General features: G+C 55.1%; 2 protein-coding genes across 3 annotated transcripts in view; both read right to left on the reverse strand.

Annotated features, from left to right (window-relative positions):
• SEC14L6 (SEC14 like lipid binding 6) overlaps positions 1-2,205 on the reverse strand; it is a 5,514-nt gene extending 3,309 nt beyond the window's left edge. The window contains 4 exon segments of the mRNA XM_024767993.1: positions 314-409; positions 919-1,107; positions 1,196-1,300; positions 2,170-2,205. Of these exon segments, the coding sequence (XP_024623761.1) occupies positions 314-409; positions 919-1,107; positions 1,196-1,300; positions 2,170-2,181 (402 nt within the window). The 5' untranslated portion in view covers positions 2,182-2,205.
• A 7,026-nt stretch (positions 2,206-9,231) lies between these two features.
• On the reverse strand, positions 9,232-15,830 carry GAL3ST1 (galactose-3-O-sulfotransferase 1). 2 transcript variants are annotated; one of them, XM_024768008.1, is made up of 3 exons: positions 15,537-15,830; positions 11,452-11,591; positions 9,232-10,668 (listed from the first exon to the last, which is right to left on the reverse strand). In XM_024768008.1, the coding sequence occupies exons 1-3, from the start codon at positions 15,582-15,584 to the stop codon at positions 9,528-9,530; spliced, it is 1,329 nt and encodes a 442-aa protein (XP_024623776.1). In that variant the 5' UTR covers positions 15,585-15,830; the 3' UTR covers positions 9,232-9,527. The 2 variants fall into 2 exon arrangements, with proteins under 2 accessions (XP_024623776.1, XP_024623774.1); XM_024768006.1 differs by having other exon boundaries at positions 9,232-10,671; positions 15,537-15,621.
• Between the last annotated feature and the right edge of the window lie 1,770 nt (positions 15,831-17,600).

Consider the following 17,600-nt stretch of genomic DNA (forward strand, 5'->3'; position numbering starts at 1 on the left):
TAGGGAGGAGCTGGGAGGGAGTATGAGAGGGAAGGGCATCCACAGGGACCCTGGCAGGCCTGGTGACCATGTCCAGCAGGTCACCTGTTGTTGTGACCTGCTCGACTTGAAATGGTGACATTGGGGTGATGAGTATGATTTAGCACAGCCCCAAGAGATTATGGGTTTGAAAATATCCCTGCAAACAGCAAGTAAGGAGCTGCAAACCTGTGGGCGGAGCGAGGACCCCCCCCATACACACTCCACATCAGCAAGCGAGGGACAGAGGCCCAGGAGGGTGGACACCCTTCCCCCCTTGGTGGGGTTCCCTCACCTCCTGGGCAAACTCCACTCCTGGCTTCCACAGATGCCTCTGGCTCAGTCCCTCGAAATCGAAAACAGCTATGATTTTCTCCACTTTCTTCCCCAGGTGCAAGGGAATGATGGGAAGTGAGACCCCCATGAGGGTCAGTGCCCCCCACACCCCACCAGAGGTGGGGCCGGGCTTGAGCCCAGGGCACTGGCCTGGCTTATCCCGGCTCCGCCTGGCGTGGAGGTTTCATGCCAGGAAGCCAGGTGCAGGGGGATGGGGCCGTCCCAAGGGGCGCCCTTCCCACATCTGTCCATGGGAAGGCAGGTCGCCATGCCTCAGTTTCCTCCTCTGTCCAGTGCGGCTGAAATACCTGTCTTTCTCCATCAAATGAGGCCACAGAGAGCAGCGTGGCCTGGGGGGTGGAGCTGGGCTTTGGGGCAGTGAGCCCCAGTGTGGACCACTTAGCGGGTTACTGGCCTCTGAATCCTGTGTACGCTCACAGATGCTGGGAGGAGCCGAGGAGACCAGGGAGGTAGGTTCTGGGTGCCCAGTGCTGGGGGCTGCCTTGGAGGCTGCCAGGCTGTGGCTGCCCCGGGGGCCGGGAGGGCCCCGTGGGACCCTTGCCTCCTTGCTCCGCTGCTCGCACACTCCCTCAGGGACAGCCCACAGCTCTGGGACTTGGCCCTGAGCAGCTCTTGTCTGGAGATGGAGAGGAGGAGGCCCTTGAGGTCCAGGCCTCTGATGATGTGGTACCGCATGGGGCTGCCCTCGTTGTCGTGGCCACAGGTGCCGTTGGCGTTGTATAGCCTGACAACCTGGATGCACGAGAGAGAGGGCTGGGGCAGGGGTGTGGGTTTGAGGGAGACCTGGGTTCCGAGGCGGCTGGGGGGCCGGGGATCTCACCTCTGGGGGCTGCCATGCAAGGATGTTGTGCAGATCCTGTTGCTTCCGGAACTTCACCTGCTACAGAGACACAGGAGGAGCCGAAGACCCCCCCGAGCCAAAGGCCTCTGCAGGGACCCAGGGACACTTGGCCAGGCCCCTCTGCCTGCAACCATTGAGGGCCTGCCAGGGCATCTGGGGCTCCATGGGCACAGAACTGGGGTGTGGACAGGAGTGGGACAGAGGAGACGTGGGTCTGACATGGATGAGGAGGGAAAATCTCAGAAAGGAACAGGTGAAGCCAACAGGTGCAGCTGCCTCTCCCTGCATCCTTCCACCTGCTTGCCACCCTCCATTCCCCACATGGTCTCCCAGGGAGTTCTGGGAGTCAGACTTCACCCCCTAGCTTCCAGTCCTCCTTAGTCAAAAACCTAGACTCTGATGGTGGCCTGCAGCCCCACCCCCACCACCACCACCATGGGCCTGCGCCACCCACGCAGCTGCATCTCTCCCCTTTCTCTCTACAACACAACCTCCTGTGCTCCTGGATTGCTCCAGCTTGCCCCCACCTCAGGGCCTTTGCACGGCTGTGCCCTCAGCCTCCGATCCTCACCTGCCTGCCTCTTTTCAGGCATTCGTGCCACAGCCAAAATGTCACCCTTCAGCAAGGAAGACCTCCCTGACCTCCCTCACTTCCTTCCATCCCACTGTCTTTGTTAAACTTTCCACTCTCAGGAAGCGTCTTGTTTACTTATTTATCTGGTTTCTTTTCTGTCTCTTTCTACCACTGCACTCTCCCCAGTGCCAGCACTGGCTAGACTCACCTTTGGGGCTCAATAAACAATCATTGAATGAAAGAAAGAAAGAAAAAGAAAGGAAGGAAGGAAGGGAGGGAGAGAGGGAGGGAGCAAGGAAGGAGGGAAGACAGGAAGAAAGGAAGATCTCAGAAGACTTGGGGTAGGAAACAGGGCCGGTCAGGGAGGCGTTGCCCTCACCTTCCGCAGCATGTCATCGGATTTCTCCAGGTCAAAGCTCCGAGCTGCAACAAGGGGACAGGCTGTTGTTGTAGAATCCTGGGGGCCTGTTCCAGGTGTCTGAAGAAAGAGGCCCCACTCCACCCTCCTACCCGCTTTGCTCAGAGTGTCCCTTTCCTGACATGGGGAACCACGGTGTGGCTCAGGTAAGAGCTGAGGTACCCAGAGCCCCAGGAAGACTTGGGTACAGGCCCCCTGAGTTCCTGGGCTGATGGCAGTGGGTGTGCCCCTGGGCGGGCCTTGGTGATGGTGGTAAGCAGAGAAAGAAGCCACCACCCAGGAGGAAGATAGGAAGAGAAGGTGTCCAGAGAAACAGCACATTGAGTCCCTGTCACACCCACGGCCACTGCCAAGGCCTTGGGGACCCCAGCTGTGCCCGCGGCCCTTTTTCTGATGCTCCAAAAAAGTTGTTAAGAGATCAGACCCTGGGACTTCCCTGGTGGCGCAGTCGTTAAGAATCTGCCTACCAATGCAGGGGACACGGGTTCGAGCCCTGGTCAGGGAAGATCCCACATGCCGCGGAACAACTAAGCCCGTGTGCCACAACTACTGAGCCTGTGCTCTAGACCCTGCGAGCCACAACTACTGAGTCCACATGCTACAACTACTGAAGCCCGCGCACCTGGAGCCCGTGCTCCGCAACAAGAGAAACCACTGCTATGAGAAGCCTGCACACCACAACAAAGAGTAGCCCCTGCTCGCTGCAACTAGAGAAAGCCCGCGCGCAGCAACGAAGACACAACGCAGCCAAAAAAAAATTAATTTAATTAAAAAAATAATAAAAGTGCAAAAAAATCTCAGTGATCATTTTTATATTGATTACATGTTGCAGTGATACCAATTTGGCTCTGTCAGGTTAAATAAAATATATTATTGGGAATTCCCTGGTGGTCCATTGCTTGGTACTCGGCACTTTCACTGCTGTGGCCAGGATTCAATCTCTGGTTGGGGAACTAAGATCCTGCAAGCCGTGCTGCGTGGCCAGAAAATAAATAAATAAAATATATGATCAAAATTGATTTTACTTGTTTCTTTTCCCTGTTCTCATGTGGCTACTAGAAAATTTGAAATGACACATGTGGCTTGCATTTGTGGTTTGTGTTATGTTTCTATTGGACAGCGCCAGTGTGGACTCTGGCCACCAAGACCCTCAGAGTTGAGAAGCGACCCGGGAGTGCAGAGCTCAGAGGAACCTCAGGGGCCTTGGGGGCTACCTCTTCTGGGGCAGAAGGAGAAATTGAGGCCGGTGTAGGGCTCTCTCCCCCACCTCACCTGGGCTAGCATCCACTCCTGCGATGGGCTCAGCTCACCCTCTTGCCCGCTCATTCTCCCTACAGTGGTGGCTATGGGGTCCAGCTGGCTGGTCCCGAGTGCAGGCCCCACTCTGTGGCTCCCTGCAGACCACCTGTCTTCTGCCCAGCTGGCAGCCCCGCCCATGCCTACCACTGCCCAGAAGCCCTGCCTCTTCCTGCCAGGCTTCTTGTCCCTACATGGCAAGGTCCATTCCTTGCTGGGTGCCTAAGGCACCAAACCTTGACCTGACTGGCCCAGATTCAAATCCTCATGTGTGAAATGAAGATAGCGATGTTTGCCCCACAGCATGTCGAAAGTGACACCGCCTGTTGTCACGCACACAGGGGCTGCTCTCCACCCTGCCTCTCAGTCCCCACCCTCTACTCCTGCAGTCCCATCAGATGCTTCCTTGAGCCAGGAAGGCCACCACTCACACCCAACAGAGGTCTGAAACCACTGTCATTGTGCCCCAACATGTCCCAGGCTCCAATTACCACCCCACGTGTCTGGAGCAACTGCCCATGATTCATCACAGCCTTTAGGGCATGTGGCATCGGGGGTGAGGAGAGACTTCCCAGACCCAGACCCAGCAGGTGGATGGATGTGCAACCCTGAGCTGGGCCACACCCATCCTTCAGGTGAGGGGTGACAGGAGACTCCTGGCTACAGTCAGCTACCCCACCCCTGGACAAGCAGAAAGCCAGAGCCCAAGACGAGGACACGTGGGATCATGCTGCATGAACGGGACCTGCACACAACAGGCACTTGTCTGAGATAAGCACTCCAGTGCAAGGAGCTTATTCCGGAGGTGATCCGGGGAAACACAGATAGGAGAGTGAGGAAGTGAGACAGAGGTGGGGAGGGGGCTGTACGGGGAAGTAATGAAGAAAATAAGGACAAGTCGATCCCAATGGGGATAATGGGAGACAGTGTGGAACGCTCACCTCAGAGTCCCGCCCAGGGTCTGAGGGTCTTTAGACACCTTTGCTTGAGGGCTGCTCCAGGGGCTGACGATCCTGCTGGCACCTGTGGCCCTGGAGGCTGGAGAAAGGCCTCGGGGGGTGGTGAGGTTGAGGGGATACGGGCAGGGCACCAGCAGCTTCACCTATAATCTGGGACCACGTGTTGGGCTTTGTGCCTGCTTCTCGGCCAAAGGCATCCCTGCTCTGTGAACCCCTTACTGTTCCTCCCAGAGCCTGGAAGACGGAAGTGGAGTGCCCGAGCCATGCAGCAGTTGGGTGACAATCAGGACCGTCTGAACTTGGAGCTTACTCAGGACTCTGTCTCTCACATGCCGGCGCCAGGCAGAGCACACACCTGGGGCGCCTCGCTGAGCCCGAGATGCTCCCTCCTTGGCCTTGCACGGGAGTAACTGGAGTGGATCTGCCTCTCTCGTAGGGCGAGGTCTCCCTAGAGCCCCACAGACCCATAGGCTAGAGCTTTAGCCACAAGGGGCAAGTGTGGGCCACCCTCCCCTGCTCCTTCCCTGGCTCAGGCCCCCATTCCTCTCCCTGGTTCCCCACCCCAGCACCTCCGAAGCCCACCTTTGAGTAGTCCTGCGCCTCCTCCAAAGCCTCCCTTGGCTCCTTGTCACTCTCAGGAGAAACTGCAAACTCCGTAGCCTAGAGCGCAAGATCATTTGCTGTCCTTGCTGAGCGGATTTCTCCTGCTCTCCTCCTTATTCCAGCCCCCTTGCCTCTCCACTATTACCTGTCCAGCTTTTTCTTATGCTGTTCCCGCTCCCTGGAATGCCCTTCCTTGCAACACCCTGCATCCAATCCCTGCCTCCCTCAAGGCCTATAATCAAAGCCCTCCTCTTCTGCAAGGTCTTTTCTAATTGGTTTTATTTGCTGGGAAGTGAGTCCCAGTCCAGTGAAGGCGACGGGCACGGGGCCTGCACACAGTAGGCACTTGTCTGAGAAAAGCACTCCCACTGTGGCACGCTGTACACAGTAGGTACTCAATAAGAGTTTGCCAAAGATGTGATGGCCAGGGAAGCTGGGAGTGGCCACCTCTCCTTTTTCAGTTCTTATATGGCTCTCTGTGCTCGTGGGTGCCCAGGACCACCCACTCTCCAGACTCCCTGCCTCTACCTGCCCGTGTCAAGACTTACCTGACCTGTGTCCCGCCCCAGTGTCATGTGAGCTTTCAGCTAATGAACTCATTCCAGCATTTGTGTGCCTTGGCTAATCTATTATCTTTCCCAGGGACACAGGCCTCAGTCAGTTAGGACAAGTATGAAGAAGGCCCTCAAGGGCGAAATAGCTCCCTTTCTCCCCTCTGCCCTATTTTCACTCTCTCTTTTTTACCTGTTCCCTCCCTCCCTCCTTTCTTCTTTTCTCTCTTCCTTCCTTTTTTCCTTTCTCCCTATTTCCTTTTTTTCTGTCCTCTTTTTTTCTGGCCACACCACATGTCATGCGGGATCTTAGTTCCCCAACCAGGAATGAGACCAGAGACCCCTGCAGTGGAAGCACAGAGTCCTAATCACCGGACCACCAGGGAAGTCCCTTTCCTCTGTCCTTCAACATTTATTAAGAACTGACTGTGTACCAGGCACTGGCCTGGGCACTGGAGGCCTATTGTTTCCATAAGACCCGGGCCGCATCCTGGAGGGCCTCTCAGACAAGCAAATCCACGGCTCTGGCCCTGGGCAAGCAGAGCTGAGATGGGGAGCCTGGTGGCCCTAAGCTAGCTTGGGGGCTGGGCTGTCAGGGAAGGACACCCAGAGGAAGAGGCAGAACTTGCTTTGAAAACACGTAGCAGTATTAGGCCTGCAAAAGTAAGGGGGCCTTACAGTAGAGAGAACAGCATGTGCGAAGCCCCAGAGGCATGCAGCTGCCTGGCTTTTCCCCAATGGAAAGGAGGATAGTGGAGGGCTTGGAGCAGAGGACAGCCTCTGGCTACAGGTGGAGGGTGGCTCCTAGGGGCGAGCCTGGGGGAGGGAGGAAAGGAGGGGTTCAGGTGTGGGGGAGATGCCTCACCCAGGAGAGTGTGTTAGTGTCCTGGGGCTGCTGTAACAAAGTACCACAAACTGGGTGGCTTAAAACAACAGTTTATTCTTTCACAGATCTGGAGGCTAGAAGTCTGAAATCAAGGTGTTGACAGTGTCACATTCCCTCAAACTCTGGATAGACTCCTTCATTGCCTCTTAGCTTCCGGAGGTGGCCATCACCCTTGGTGTTCCTTGGCTTGTTGCTATATCATGCCAACCTCTGCCTGTCTTCACATGGTGTTGTCCCTGTGTGTCTGTGTCTTCACATGGCATTTCCATGTCTTATCAGGACACCAGCCATATTGGATTAGGGCCCACTCCAATGACCTTGTCTTCACTTCATTATATGTACAAAGACCCTATATCCAGATAATGTCAGTCATAGGGGACTGAGGGTTAGGCTGTCAATGCATCTTTTTAAGGGATACAGTTCAACCCGTAACGGAGAGGGACATGTGGTTTCACTGAATTTCTCCCAGGGGGCAGCCCTGATCCCTGCCCTGGCTCTCACGTGTCCGGTCTACAGATGCCTGGTCACCATGGGTGCCCCCAGCTCCCACTGGCCAGGAAGGTCAGAACTAGGCAAGACCGAACTTGGTACCATGGCGCCCTCTGCTGCTCAGGTGTAGCAAGAGCAGTCTGGTTCCTGAAGGCTACCCCTGCAGAGCCCCTTGGAGACCTCATACTTTTTCAGCCGTGGGACAGCCCTCAGTCCTGAGGCTGAGGTGGCCAACTGGAATGGCGCTGAAGGTCTGGAGGCCGCAAGCGCCAGCTTCAGCATCTGACTGACCTAGGTTTGCATCCTGCCTCTATGGCTGCTGGCTGGGTGACCCTGGGCTGGTTGCTCTGCCTCTCTGCGTGTCAGTCACCTCCTTGGGGGAGCAAAGGGAATTGTGCATGTTCCCACGTGGCACAGGGCTGAGCACAGAGCGGTTGCTCAGTACCTGGCAACTACTCATTATCAAAGTATTAATTACATTAATAAAGGAGTTAATAACTATAATGCTTTTAAAACAAACCAGGCAGATAGTAAATGCTAATGAAGTAATTTATGTTCTTAGCATCTACTAACTGCCAGAACTGTTCTCCTTGGATCTCGAAAGGACCTAAAAGGGCCAGTATTAATAATAATAAATAATGTAATTATATATAATATTATTATGGGCATTTCTAGGCCCTTAGGGGTCCAAGGAAATAGAATTATGGGGTTCCACAAACCCAGGAAGCTATCATATTGCACTAAGTCATGTCTCTCTTTGATTAATAAAAGGAGGGAGAATTCTCTAATAAATGTGGGGTCAGTTACATCTTTTCCTGCAAATAGTCTTAGATATTGTCAGTTTTATTTATTTGTTTTTGCTTATTTTTCTCCCTATGAATTAAATAAAGACTCCAAGTCTGTGCTAATTTCTTGCCACAAGGAATATTATGAGGGTGTAGGCAGTGGTCCCAGAGGGTTGGTGGGGTTAAACCTGTCCCATACTGACCAACCATCTTGGTTGCCCAGGACTGAGGCACTTCCTTCAATGTGGGAACTTTCAGTGCTAAAACCGGGACAGTTCTAGAAAAGTGAAACAGTTGGTCACCCTAACTCCTTCCTACCCTCCTTGGACCAGAAGCTTCCTCCCAGGAGGAAGATTGACTCAAGCCCAGGGAGGTTGAGTGATCTGACTTTGAATTCTGACCCTGGCCCTAATTAGCTGTGTGACCTTGGGTAGGTCACTTAACCTCTCTGAGCTTTGATCTATAAAGCTAGGATGTTGTAGGTGTTCAGATAAGTTATGTAAGCACTTGGCTTGGAACCCGGCACAAACAGGTCTCCAGTAAAGAATCTCCTGGCTGTGGTTTCTGCCTTTCATATCTGGCTGCTGGCTACTGGTTAGAGACCTGAGGAAGGGCCTCTGTCCCCCGGGGAGGCTGACGGAAGCAGATGGTTAGAGCTGACACACCCCTGCCATGGTTGATCATACCTGACATGCCTTGGTTGCTCTCTGGACATGCGCTCCAGGAGGGTCTAAGCCAACTTGCTGACTGCTGTCTGCTCAGGGCCAGCTCAAGGCTGGGGTGCACTACAGACATCTAATGAATATAAAATGTTTTTTGGATTAATTAAATTGAACTCCAGGATGGAAGGGGAAAACCCAGGACTTAGGTAGGGTTAGAGCACAAGCAGATGGTGAGGCAGCCTGGAGTGGTCAGTAGGGGAAACGGGGCAGGCAGGGATGGGTGAACAGACATTGGCTATGGAAAGGGTTTGGGTTCCCAGGGAGATGGCTTAGTACTGGGTCCGATACATCTTGCAACATGACCTCAAGCATTTCCCTCCTGCTCTCAGAATGTCAAATCCCACATGTGTAATATGGGATGGTAATTGTGCCTACGTCAAAGGATTATTGTGAGGACTAATGAGATTGCACGAGGAACCGTTAGCCTGGGCTCTGGGCCTGCTGTTCACGGCTCCACCAAGTTCTCCCCACCTCCCTGTCACACACACACACACACACACACACACACACACACACACACACACACAATCTTCCAGGTCTTGGTAGCTCATGGGACCCCTTCAACCACACAGGCCTTCAGCATGTGACAGATACACACCAAACCCTGCCATACCACTCGGCTCTGCCCCACAGACACACTCAGGTGCCCACCATGCTCCCTTGGGTTCCCCCAATCCCCACCAGTCACCCCACACACACCAGGGCCCCGCCAGTCAGCACCACTGAGGCTGATTAACAAAAACACATCAAATTATTTTACTTCTGAAGTCTCCCCTTTAAGGGGAGCCAGAAAATAGAACATTCTTTTTTGGAGGGAAGGGGATTTAAATTTAAAAAACGAAAAACGAAAAACCAAAAAACTATAATTAGTCAAATACTGATCTCAGGCCCTGTGTGCAGTGGGCCCAGTCCTTGGCTGGTCGCACCCCTGCAGTAGCCCCGCCTCACCCCAGGGGCTGGGGTGGCACCAGGAGGGCCGTGGGGGGAGGCCAGCGGGCCCCTGCTCAGCCCTCCTCCACGGGCGGGCGTCACCACTGCAGGAAGTCCCGGATGAGCTTCCAGAGCTTGGTGACCCACAGGTTGACGCCCAGGTCCATCAGGTACTGGATCTCGGGCGTGAGCATGCGCCGACAGAGCTGTGCGTGCCGCCGCCCAATGCTCTTCTTGAGGTTGTAGCCCAGGATGGATTTGGTGCCCAGCGGCTGCCAGGGCTGCATGGCCGAGTCCTGGATGGCGGCGGCGTCCACCGCGTGGCCGCCGTCTATGCAGATGCGGCGCATGCGCTCGTTGGCGCGCCTCAGGGCGGCCACCTCGCGGGCCATGCGCTCGCGCCCAAAGGCCTCCACCTTGCGCCAGAAGCTGGCGTTGAAGTGGCGGTAGAGGCGGGCGTCCAGCACGTTCCAGGCTGTAGCGCGCCGGTACAGCTCGCCGGAGAGGCGCGGCACTGCCGAGGCGCGGCGGGCATTGAGCTTGAAGTAGAGCACGTCCTCCAGCTCCCAGCACAGCAGGTCCTTGAGCAGCACTAGCGACTCGTCGAAATACTCCTGCAGGAGTACGAGGTGGAAGCGGCGCTCCACCTCCAGGATGTGCTCCTGCACCTGCGGGCTGCCGGGGTCCAGGTCGCTGTCGTAGCCCAGGTCGAAGAAGAGCAGGTTGTGGAGGTAGTGGGCGTTGTAGCCGTGGGGGTCGTAGTAGCGGTCTGGGTCCTGCAGGAACTTGGCCAGCTTGTCGCGGCCCGAGAGTTTCCACGTGAAGGGCACCACGGAGCCGAAGTAGTGGAAGGAGGACTCGAAGAGGCGGGCGGGGTCGCGGAGCACAGTGATGAAGGTGGCGTTGGGCGGCACCAGGCCCCGGACCTCGTCGTAGTGGAAGCGCATGTGGTTGCAGATGATGTTGAAGCAGGCCCCGGGCCGGTAGTCCTGCACCAGGCTGCGTGCGAAAAAGGCCGGGTAGTCGAAGTCGTTCCGGCCGTTGGGGAAGGCGAACTTGAGCCCGTGCTTCTGGCCAAAGCGGAACAGGATGTTGAGCAGCGTGCTGCTGGCCGTCTTGTGCGTCTTCATGAACACGATGTCGCGCCTCGGCTGGCAGCCTCCCGCCGAGCCGTTGGCCGGGGTCAGTGCCTCTGGCTCACTCAGGGCCGGGGAGCAGGGTGCTGCGCCCTCGGGGGTCCTGCTGGGGATGGAGTGGTGGCAGAGCCTCAGGACTTAGCACCCTGGGCTCCGCTACCCCAGGTCTAGAGAGCGGGCTGCTGGGGGTGGGGTGTGTGGCAGGGGAGCCCAGGGACCAGATGGGCCTGCGTTCAGGCTGCAAGGCCTAGGTCAGTTGTTTGGCTTCTCTGGCCTTAACTTTCCTCATCTGTGAAACGGGGACAATAAGCCTGTTCGTGGTGTTGCTGTGAGGACAATAACACGTCTCATTCATGGCCACTGTTAAGTACATTTATCATGAATTAGCATTAGGTAGGACCACATGAAACTTTGCAGGCCGAAAATGGTCAGTTATTAGCAGTTTCCTCTAGTTAAACTTAATACCTCCAATTAAGGGCACAGGCTGTGCTGCGTCCTGGGCAGAACAGCCCTGTGGGGAGGTGGGGTGGACTCACGGTTAGGAGCCAGGCTTGGAGGCAGACAGACCCCAGTTTGAATCCAGGCCTGTGCCAGCTGTGTGCTCTTGGACAGGTCCTCCCCACCTCCTGGCCCCATTGGAGCCCACCGTGCAGATGGTGTTATTTGATTCTTATGCTCCATGTCAGGCTCTGTTACTATACCCACTTCACAGATGAGGACACTGAGGCCTAGGGTTCCACAGGATGTTCTGCTCTCGGTGGGATTTCTGCCTGGCACAGCATGATGCGGGGCACAGGGTGGCCACCCAGGAGGTAACCGTGGTCACGGGGGCAGGAGCCAACCCTCCCCCACCCCCAGCCCCCGGCTGCCCAGCAGGGCCGCTCACGTGGAGGCCAGGCCAGTGTGCAGCGGGGGGACGGCGTAGGAGTACAGCAGTAGCAGGAAGCTGGTGAAGAGTGCTCCCAGCACCAGCCCCTTGGCCATGGACTCCCAGCGCTTCTTCTGTGGCAGCGGCATCTCAGACACCTGTGGGGAGTACCGAGCAGGGAAAGCGTTAGGGGGCTGGCCGCAGGGAGCCCCCCCCACCGTCTCAGGCCTGGCTGGCTTGAGAGGCAGCCTTCAACATTGGGACCTGCCTTTGCCAGCTCTGTGGCCCCCCAGCAGGTCCAGACAGGGACAGAAAGACTCTGGGCTGCAGATGGACCCGCTGGGCAAAGCCAATGCAAAGAGAGGCTAGGGAGTGTGGCAGGGAGAAGGTTCTGCTGCCTGGTTCGGTTTTAACTTTTAAGCTGAGTGGTGGGTATGTGGGTGTTCATTAGTTTATTTTTTACACCTTTTGGGGCTTCATGATGAAATCATGTTGTAAGTAAAAAGGAAAAGAAGACCCTTTCCCAGTGCTCTGTCCCCCTAGGCCTGGGGCCAGGTTTGTCTACAGGGAGGGGCCTGGGCCTGAATCCCCCACCTTTCAGAAGGCCCAGCCAGCCCACTTGTCCCCCGTGCCACCCTTCCCAGCTGCCCAGTGAGGGGCCAAGGCTCCTCATCTCTCCTTACTGGCCCCCGTGCCCATGGGGTCTGTAGGGGAGCCAGATGGAGAAACTGAGGCTCAGAGCAAGGAAGGAGAGGGCTCAGATCACACAGCCAGCCCGGCCTCTGCCCACATGCCCATCTTTTCTCGCTGCCGACAGGCAGGGTTAACCGGGTAAGTATGAATTTCAGATAAACAACGAATAGGGACTTCCGTGGTGGCGCAGTGGTTAAGAATCCAAACTGCAACTAGAGAAAGCCCATGTGCAGCAACAAAGACCCAAAGCAGCCAAAGATAAATAAATAAATAAAATTAAAAAAAAAACCACAACAAATAAAACTTATTTTAGTGTACACGTGTCCCAAATATTGCCAGGGATATAGTTATACTAAAAATTATTCAGTATGTCTCTGAATATCAAATTTAACTAGATGTCCTGGTTTTTTTGTTTGTTTTCAGTTTGGGGGGGTAGTAGGTTTTAGGTCTAACTGTGGCGACCCTGTCAGCAGGGGGCTGAGGCCTGAGCTGTAATGGGGGCAGTTCAGGCTAAGCCATGGGGGGTCCAGGAGAGAGCTGGGACTTGGGAGCCTTCCCACCGCCCCTTAGCTGCAAAGCCAAGGTCCAAAACTTTCCACTGCTGCTGTGGTGCATGCTGCACTAGGCCCTGGGCCCCAGAGGCCAAGAGAGATCACGCGTGCTGCCCCGTGATCACACGCATGGCACGTCACCACTGACCCTGCGGCCAGAGGTCAGCCAGTCAGCCTGGAGGAGGACCCCATGTAATTCTCCCTGGAAAAGTGACCAGAGGCACCCACAAACCTTTCCCAGAGAATGGGTACTCCAGGTCTGCCTGACCAGCCCCTGAGTTTTCCGCTTCTCATCTAGAAAGTTGTCCTCACAGGAAAGGACATGAAGAAGAAATTTGCAGAGGAAGGAATTATATAAGAGGGAATTTGGGGCTTCCCTGGTGGCACAGTGGTTGAGAGTCCGCCTGCCGATGCAGGGGACGCGGGTTCGTGCCCCGGTCCGGGAAGATCCCACATGACGCGGAGCGGCTGGGCCCGTGAGCCGTGGCCGCTGAGCCTGCGCATCCGGAGCCTGTGCTCTGGCAAGGGGAGAGGCCACAACAGTGAGAGGCCTGCGTACCGCAAAAAAAAAAAGAGGGAATTTGGCTTCCCTGGTGACAATGACATATCTCTGTTCACTCTTAGGTGGACAAGGTGGACAGGGTCAAGGGTGGACGAGAGTGTGAGACAGTTTCCGGTACTCCTATCAAAGGAGGAAGGTACAAGCTCTTCCAATTCCAACTATTCTGCAAAAACACTTGGGCAAAGTCACCCATGCAAGGGTGTTCATGGAGGTTTGGTCAGAAAAAAGTTAGAAACAACCTCAGTGTCCATCAGCAGGGCACCTGTTCCACAAACCAAGGCCCCTTCCCAGATGGAGGCATCTGTACCCGCTTAACGAAAAACAAAAAAGGAAAAAGAAAGAAGGTGGAGCTGAGTGGACTGGCTTGAAAACACACCATGATCTACTAATGTGGAAAAAGAAAGTTCTGGAACACTATGCCCCCAAATCCATATAGGCAATAGGTAAATATACATAGGCCCAGAAAGAAACCACTGTAGGGGCATATTCTAAGTTTTAACAGTGGTATTCTCTGCGTAGCTGGGGGAGGGGTATAAAAGGTAATCGTTTTCTATATTATGCATTTATGTAAGGGCTGCATTTTTCTTAAGGAGCATGTATTACTTTTAATCAGAAAAAGGCAATAACATGTATTTACTATATTTAAATAGTAGATAAAGCTTGCGAGGTGGGGAAAGTCAGCTAGCGAAGGTCTGGTCATGAAGAGGCCTCAGGAGAGGGGAGGAGCCAACCTGGAAGCCCCGGGCCTGTGTTTCAATCACAGGAACTCCTTGGAGCCTCAGTTTCTTGTCGGTTAAGTGGGGAAGCTGGTAGTGCTGGCTTTTCCTGAGATGGGGCTGGCAAAACGACTAGCGCAAAGTTATCGCTCAAAGAGCGTGGGGACCTGCTCTGGGTTCCTGTCTTTGTCGCCCTCAGGGTGGGCTCCCCCTGAACAAGGAGTGGCTGCCCCCACCCCGACCAAGCACAGACCTGCCCCCTGCCTCAAGTGAACCCACCAGCTTCCTGTTCCTCAGGGGTCCCAACAAATAGCAGGACAGAGCCCTGGGCCAGGCCAGAGCCTCAGATGTGAGCCCCAACCCTGAGTGGGGCCCTGGGCTTCGGTTTCTCTGACTTTAAAATGGGGAGGGGTTCGGATTGCTGCCCTCTAAAAAACCCCAGGGCCCACCCCTGCCCCAGGTGCCCCACTCACCAGGGCACTTTCCAGAACTCTGGGAGGCGGCTGGCAAGGCTCTGGGTGAAGGTCAGGCAGCAGGGGGCAGACCAGCTTCCCAGGACCACCAATCAGGCTCTGCCTGGCCCCGCCCAGGACCGCCCCCTCAACCCCCTTCCCTGCTTCCCTCATTCGTTCATTCCCCAACTTTGGCTTCCTCAAAACCAGCTGGGCCCTGCCCTGATAGGTGCTGGGCCCTGGGCCCTTTCTACCCTCTGATTTCACTTTTGAGTCCTGCTATGAGCCAGGCCCTGGGATGGGGTCTCCTCCAGAGCATCTCACTGACTCCACCCAGCTATCCTGGGAGGCAGACCCCACTGTCACATCCATTTTGCAGATGGGGAAACCGAGGCTCTGGGAGGTGACGTGACTTGCCCAGGGTCGCAAGGCAGCGTGCAGGGCTGGGATTCGAGTTCATGTCTGTTGGCCTGAAATGTGCATCTTCCCGTTTGTCCATGGCGGCCTCTGCCTGGCATGTCCCAGGCCCAGCCCAAGCCCGTGGGAAGGAGGGTGTGCACAGCTGGATGTTCCATCACAGAAGGCTGAGGCTTGCAGGTAGCTGACGGTCCCAGGTCTAAGTCCATGGGGTACCAAGGACAATCTCAGCCTGGCCCAAGCCTCACGGCCTGTAGCCTGGAAGACAGTGCAGCAAGGAGGCTGAGGCTCAGAAACGGCAGAGCCACCATCAAGGTCACACAGTGCAGCAGTAGCAAAGACAGGGCCAGAACCTGAGCCTCTTTCCTCTGCTATGGTGGTGACAGTCCCAGGCACTCAGGGCAGACCATCCCCCCTCCCTAGCTCACCCTATCTATTCCTCTCCTTCTGGGTTACCCTAGCCACATCACCCTCCGTCTGTGCCAATGGCTGGCTCCAGGCCAGGCCCAGCAATCCTCCTGTTTGGCTGGACCAGCACACTCCAGGGAACAAAGGAGAAACAGGACTCATCCGCCACAGCATGCACACGGGGAAACCGAGCCCGGGATGGTGAACCTTCTTGCCTAGAGCATCACCACCAGGCAGGCCTCAGTCCCAGGGTGTCCTGCTCCCCCCAGGGGCCTGTGCGCGGGACAGAGGAAGACACACTCACCTCCGGCCGTGTCTGGATGCCCCTTTTCTCTCCCTGACTGAGCCACATCTGACTCCCAGGCTGCCTCTGTGGTCACTGGGAAACAGGAACGCTCCAATGACACCCAGGAGTGTGCTGGCTGGCTCCCTCATGCTCTAGTGGGTGTGAATATTCATGAGTTCCCTCCCTGGGGAGAGCAGGTGGCATGTCCCTGTACCCTGCAGGTGCTGCCCTGGCCCTCTGCCCCCTGGGTGGTCCCCAACCCTCTCTGGACCTCAGCAGCCAGGCAGCTCCTTTATCCAATGGCTCAGCAAGGCCCCTGGCGTCCTTGGGCCAAGGACAAGCAGCCGCAGAGCCCGGCAGAGAGCCTGGGACCAACTTGAAGGCCACGGGAGGGACAGGGAGGCAGGTGAGTTTGGGGAAGCTAGTTTCTCCGCCAATCACATCTCGTTTAAGTCTCACAGCTACCCTATGAGTCAAGTACCACTGTTAGCCACTCCCCAGGTAAAGACACCAAAGCTCAGAGAGGTGAACTCACCTGTCCAAGGTCACACAGTTAGCAAAGAGCAGACAGAACCAGAGTCAAAACAGGGACTTCCCAAACTCTAGGGCTTAAAGATGCCAAGACACAACCTGAGACCAAGATTTGTCTAAAATCTGTGAGAGCCCAGAGAGCAAGCAACTCAACCTGGAAGGCCCGCTGGAGGAAGAGTACCTGACCAGGGCTGGGGAGGTACTGAATCAGATGAGATTCCACCTCTCTGACCTCCAAATCCTTTATCAAAGTACAGTACGGAATCCTGCCTGTCCTGCCTCCACCCTGTGTGAGGGATGGTGGCACAGGACACCCTGGACCAGCCTTGAGGAATTTGGGCCGATCAGAGATGCTGATCCTTCCCAAGGTCTCCCTAGGAAGAGGCAGTTCTAGGGGCCAGAGGCCCTCGGGCTCAGCCCAGGCACTGGAATCTCTCGCATCCTGTTCTTTGCTGGGTTCAGGTCTGTTCTCGCTCAGCCTTGCCCATGGACAGAGGGTGCCCAGAAAAGCCCCACATCCTTCCGTCAGCACTGATGCCCAGAGCTCCCACCATGGCCCATGTGTGGGGCTCTAGGAACCCAGGTATCACCATCAGTTTTTAAATTAATTAATTAATTAAAATTTTAACATCTTTATTGGAATGTAATTGCTTTAAAATGTTGTGATAGTTTCTGCTGTATAACAAGGTGAATCAGCTATACATATACATACATCCCCATATCTCCTCCCTCTTACATCTACCTCCCACCCTCCTTTTTTTTTTTTAACATCTTTATTGGAGTATAATTGCTCCAATTGTATAAAAGTATAATTGCTTTACAATGGTTAGTTTCTGCTTTATAACAAAGTGAATCAGTTATACATACACATATGTTCCCATATCTCTTCCCACTTGCATCTCCCTCCCTCCCACCCTCCCTACTGTGAGGGTCATTTATCCCACATCGAGCACTTTCATAGGACGAGCAGCTGCCAGTCCCTCCCAAGGAGCAGCAGGCATCTGACAGTGTGCTCTGAATACTCTTTCCCCCAAAGCCCCACCCAGCCAGGGAGCAGCCCAGCAAGCACCCACGAAACAGGGGAGGCCCAGAGTCCTGATCTCCCTGAGTGCTGAACCAGGTCCAGGGCATGGGATAGAGATATTTTATCTTTTCTGGGCTGAGCTAGCTTGAAGACGGATGCATGGGAGAAAGTTGGGGCAGAGCTGGCATCAAATAGCAGACATGCTGGTTTATGAGCGTGGACTCTGGACCACAGCCCAGTTCTGTGCTCAGGACTTCCCATGCATCACACACCCTCATAATCTTTGCAGAGAGCCCTTTAGATCCCCCACTTTGTTGTATATAAGGAAGCTGAGGCACAGGGAGGGGACGTGACAAGCCCAGTGTCACAGAGGGGTAAGAACCTCGTCCATGTAGGAGTGGAATGAAAGCCTTTGAGCAAGAGGTGAGATCATGGGAAGAGTGGGAAGCTAGTAAAGAAGAGTCACATAAATATTTTATTGACACACATATATATCTGTAACAGTAATATATAGTTTTGAAAAAATT

The sequence above is a fragment of the Neophocaena asiaeorientalis genome, unplaced genomic scaffold (assembly GCF_003031525.2).
Source record: "Neophocaena asiaeorientalis asiaeorientalis breed wild unplaced genomic scaffold, Neophocaena_asiaeorientalis_V1.1 scaffold828, whole genome shotgun sequence".
Classification (NCBI taxonomy): domain Eukaryota; kingdom Metazoa; phylum Chordata; class Mammalia; order Artiodactyla; family Phocoenidae; genus Neophocaena; species Neophocaena asiaeorientalis.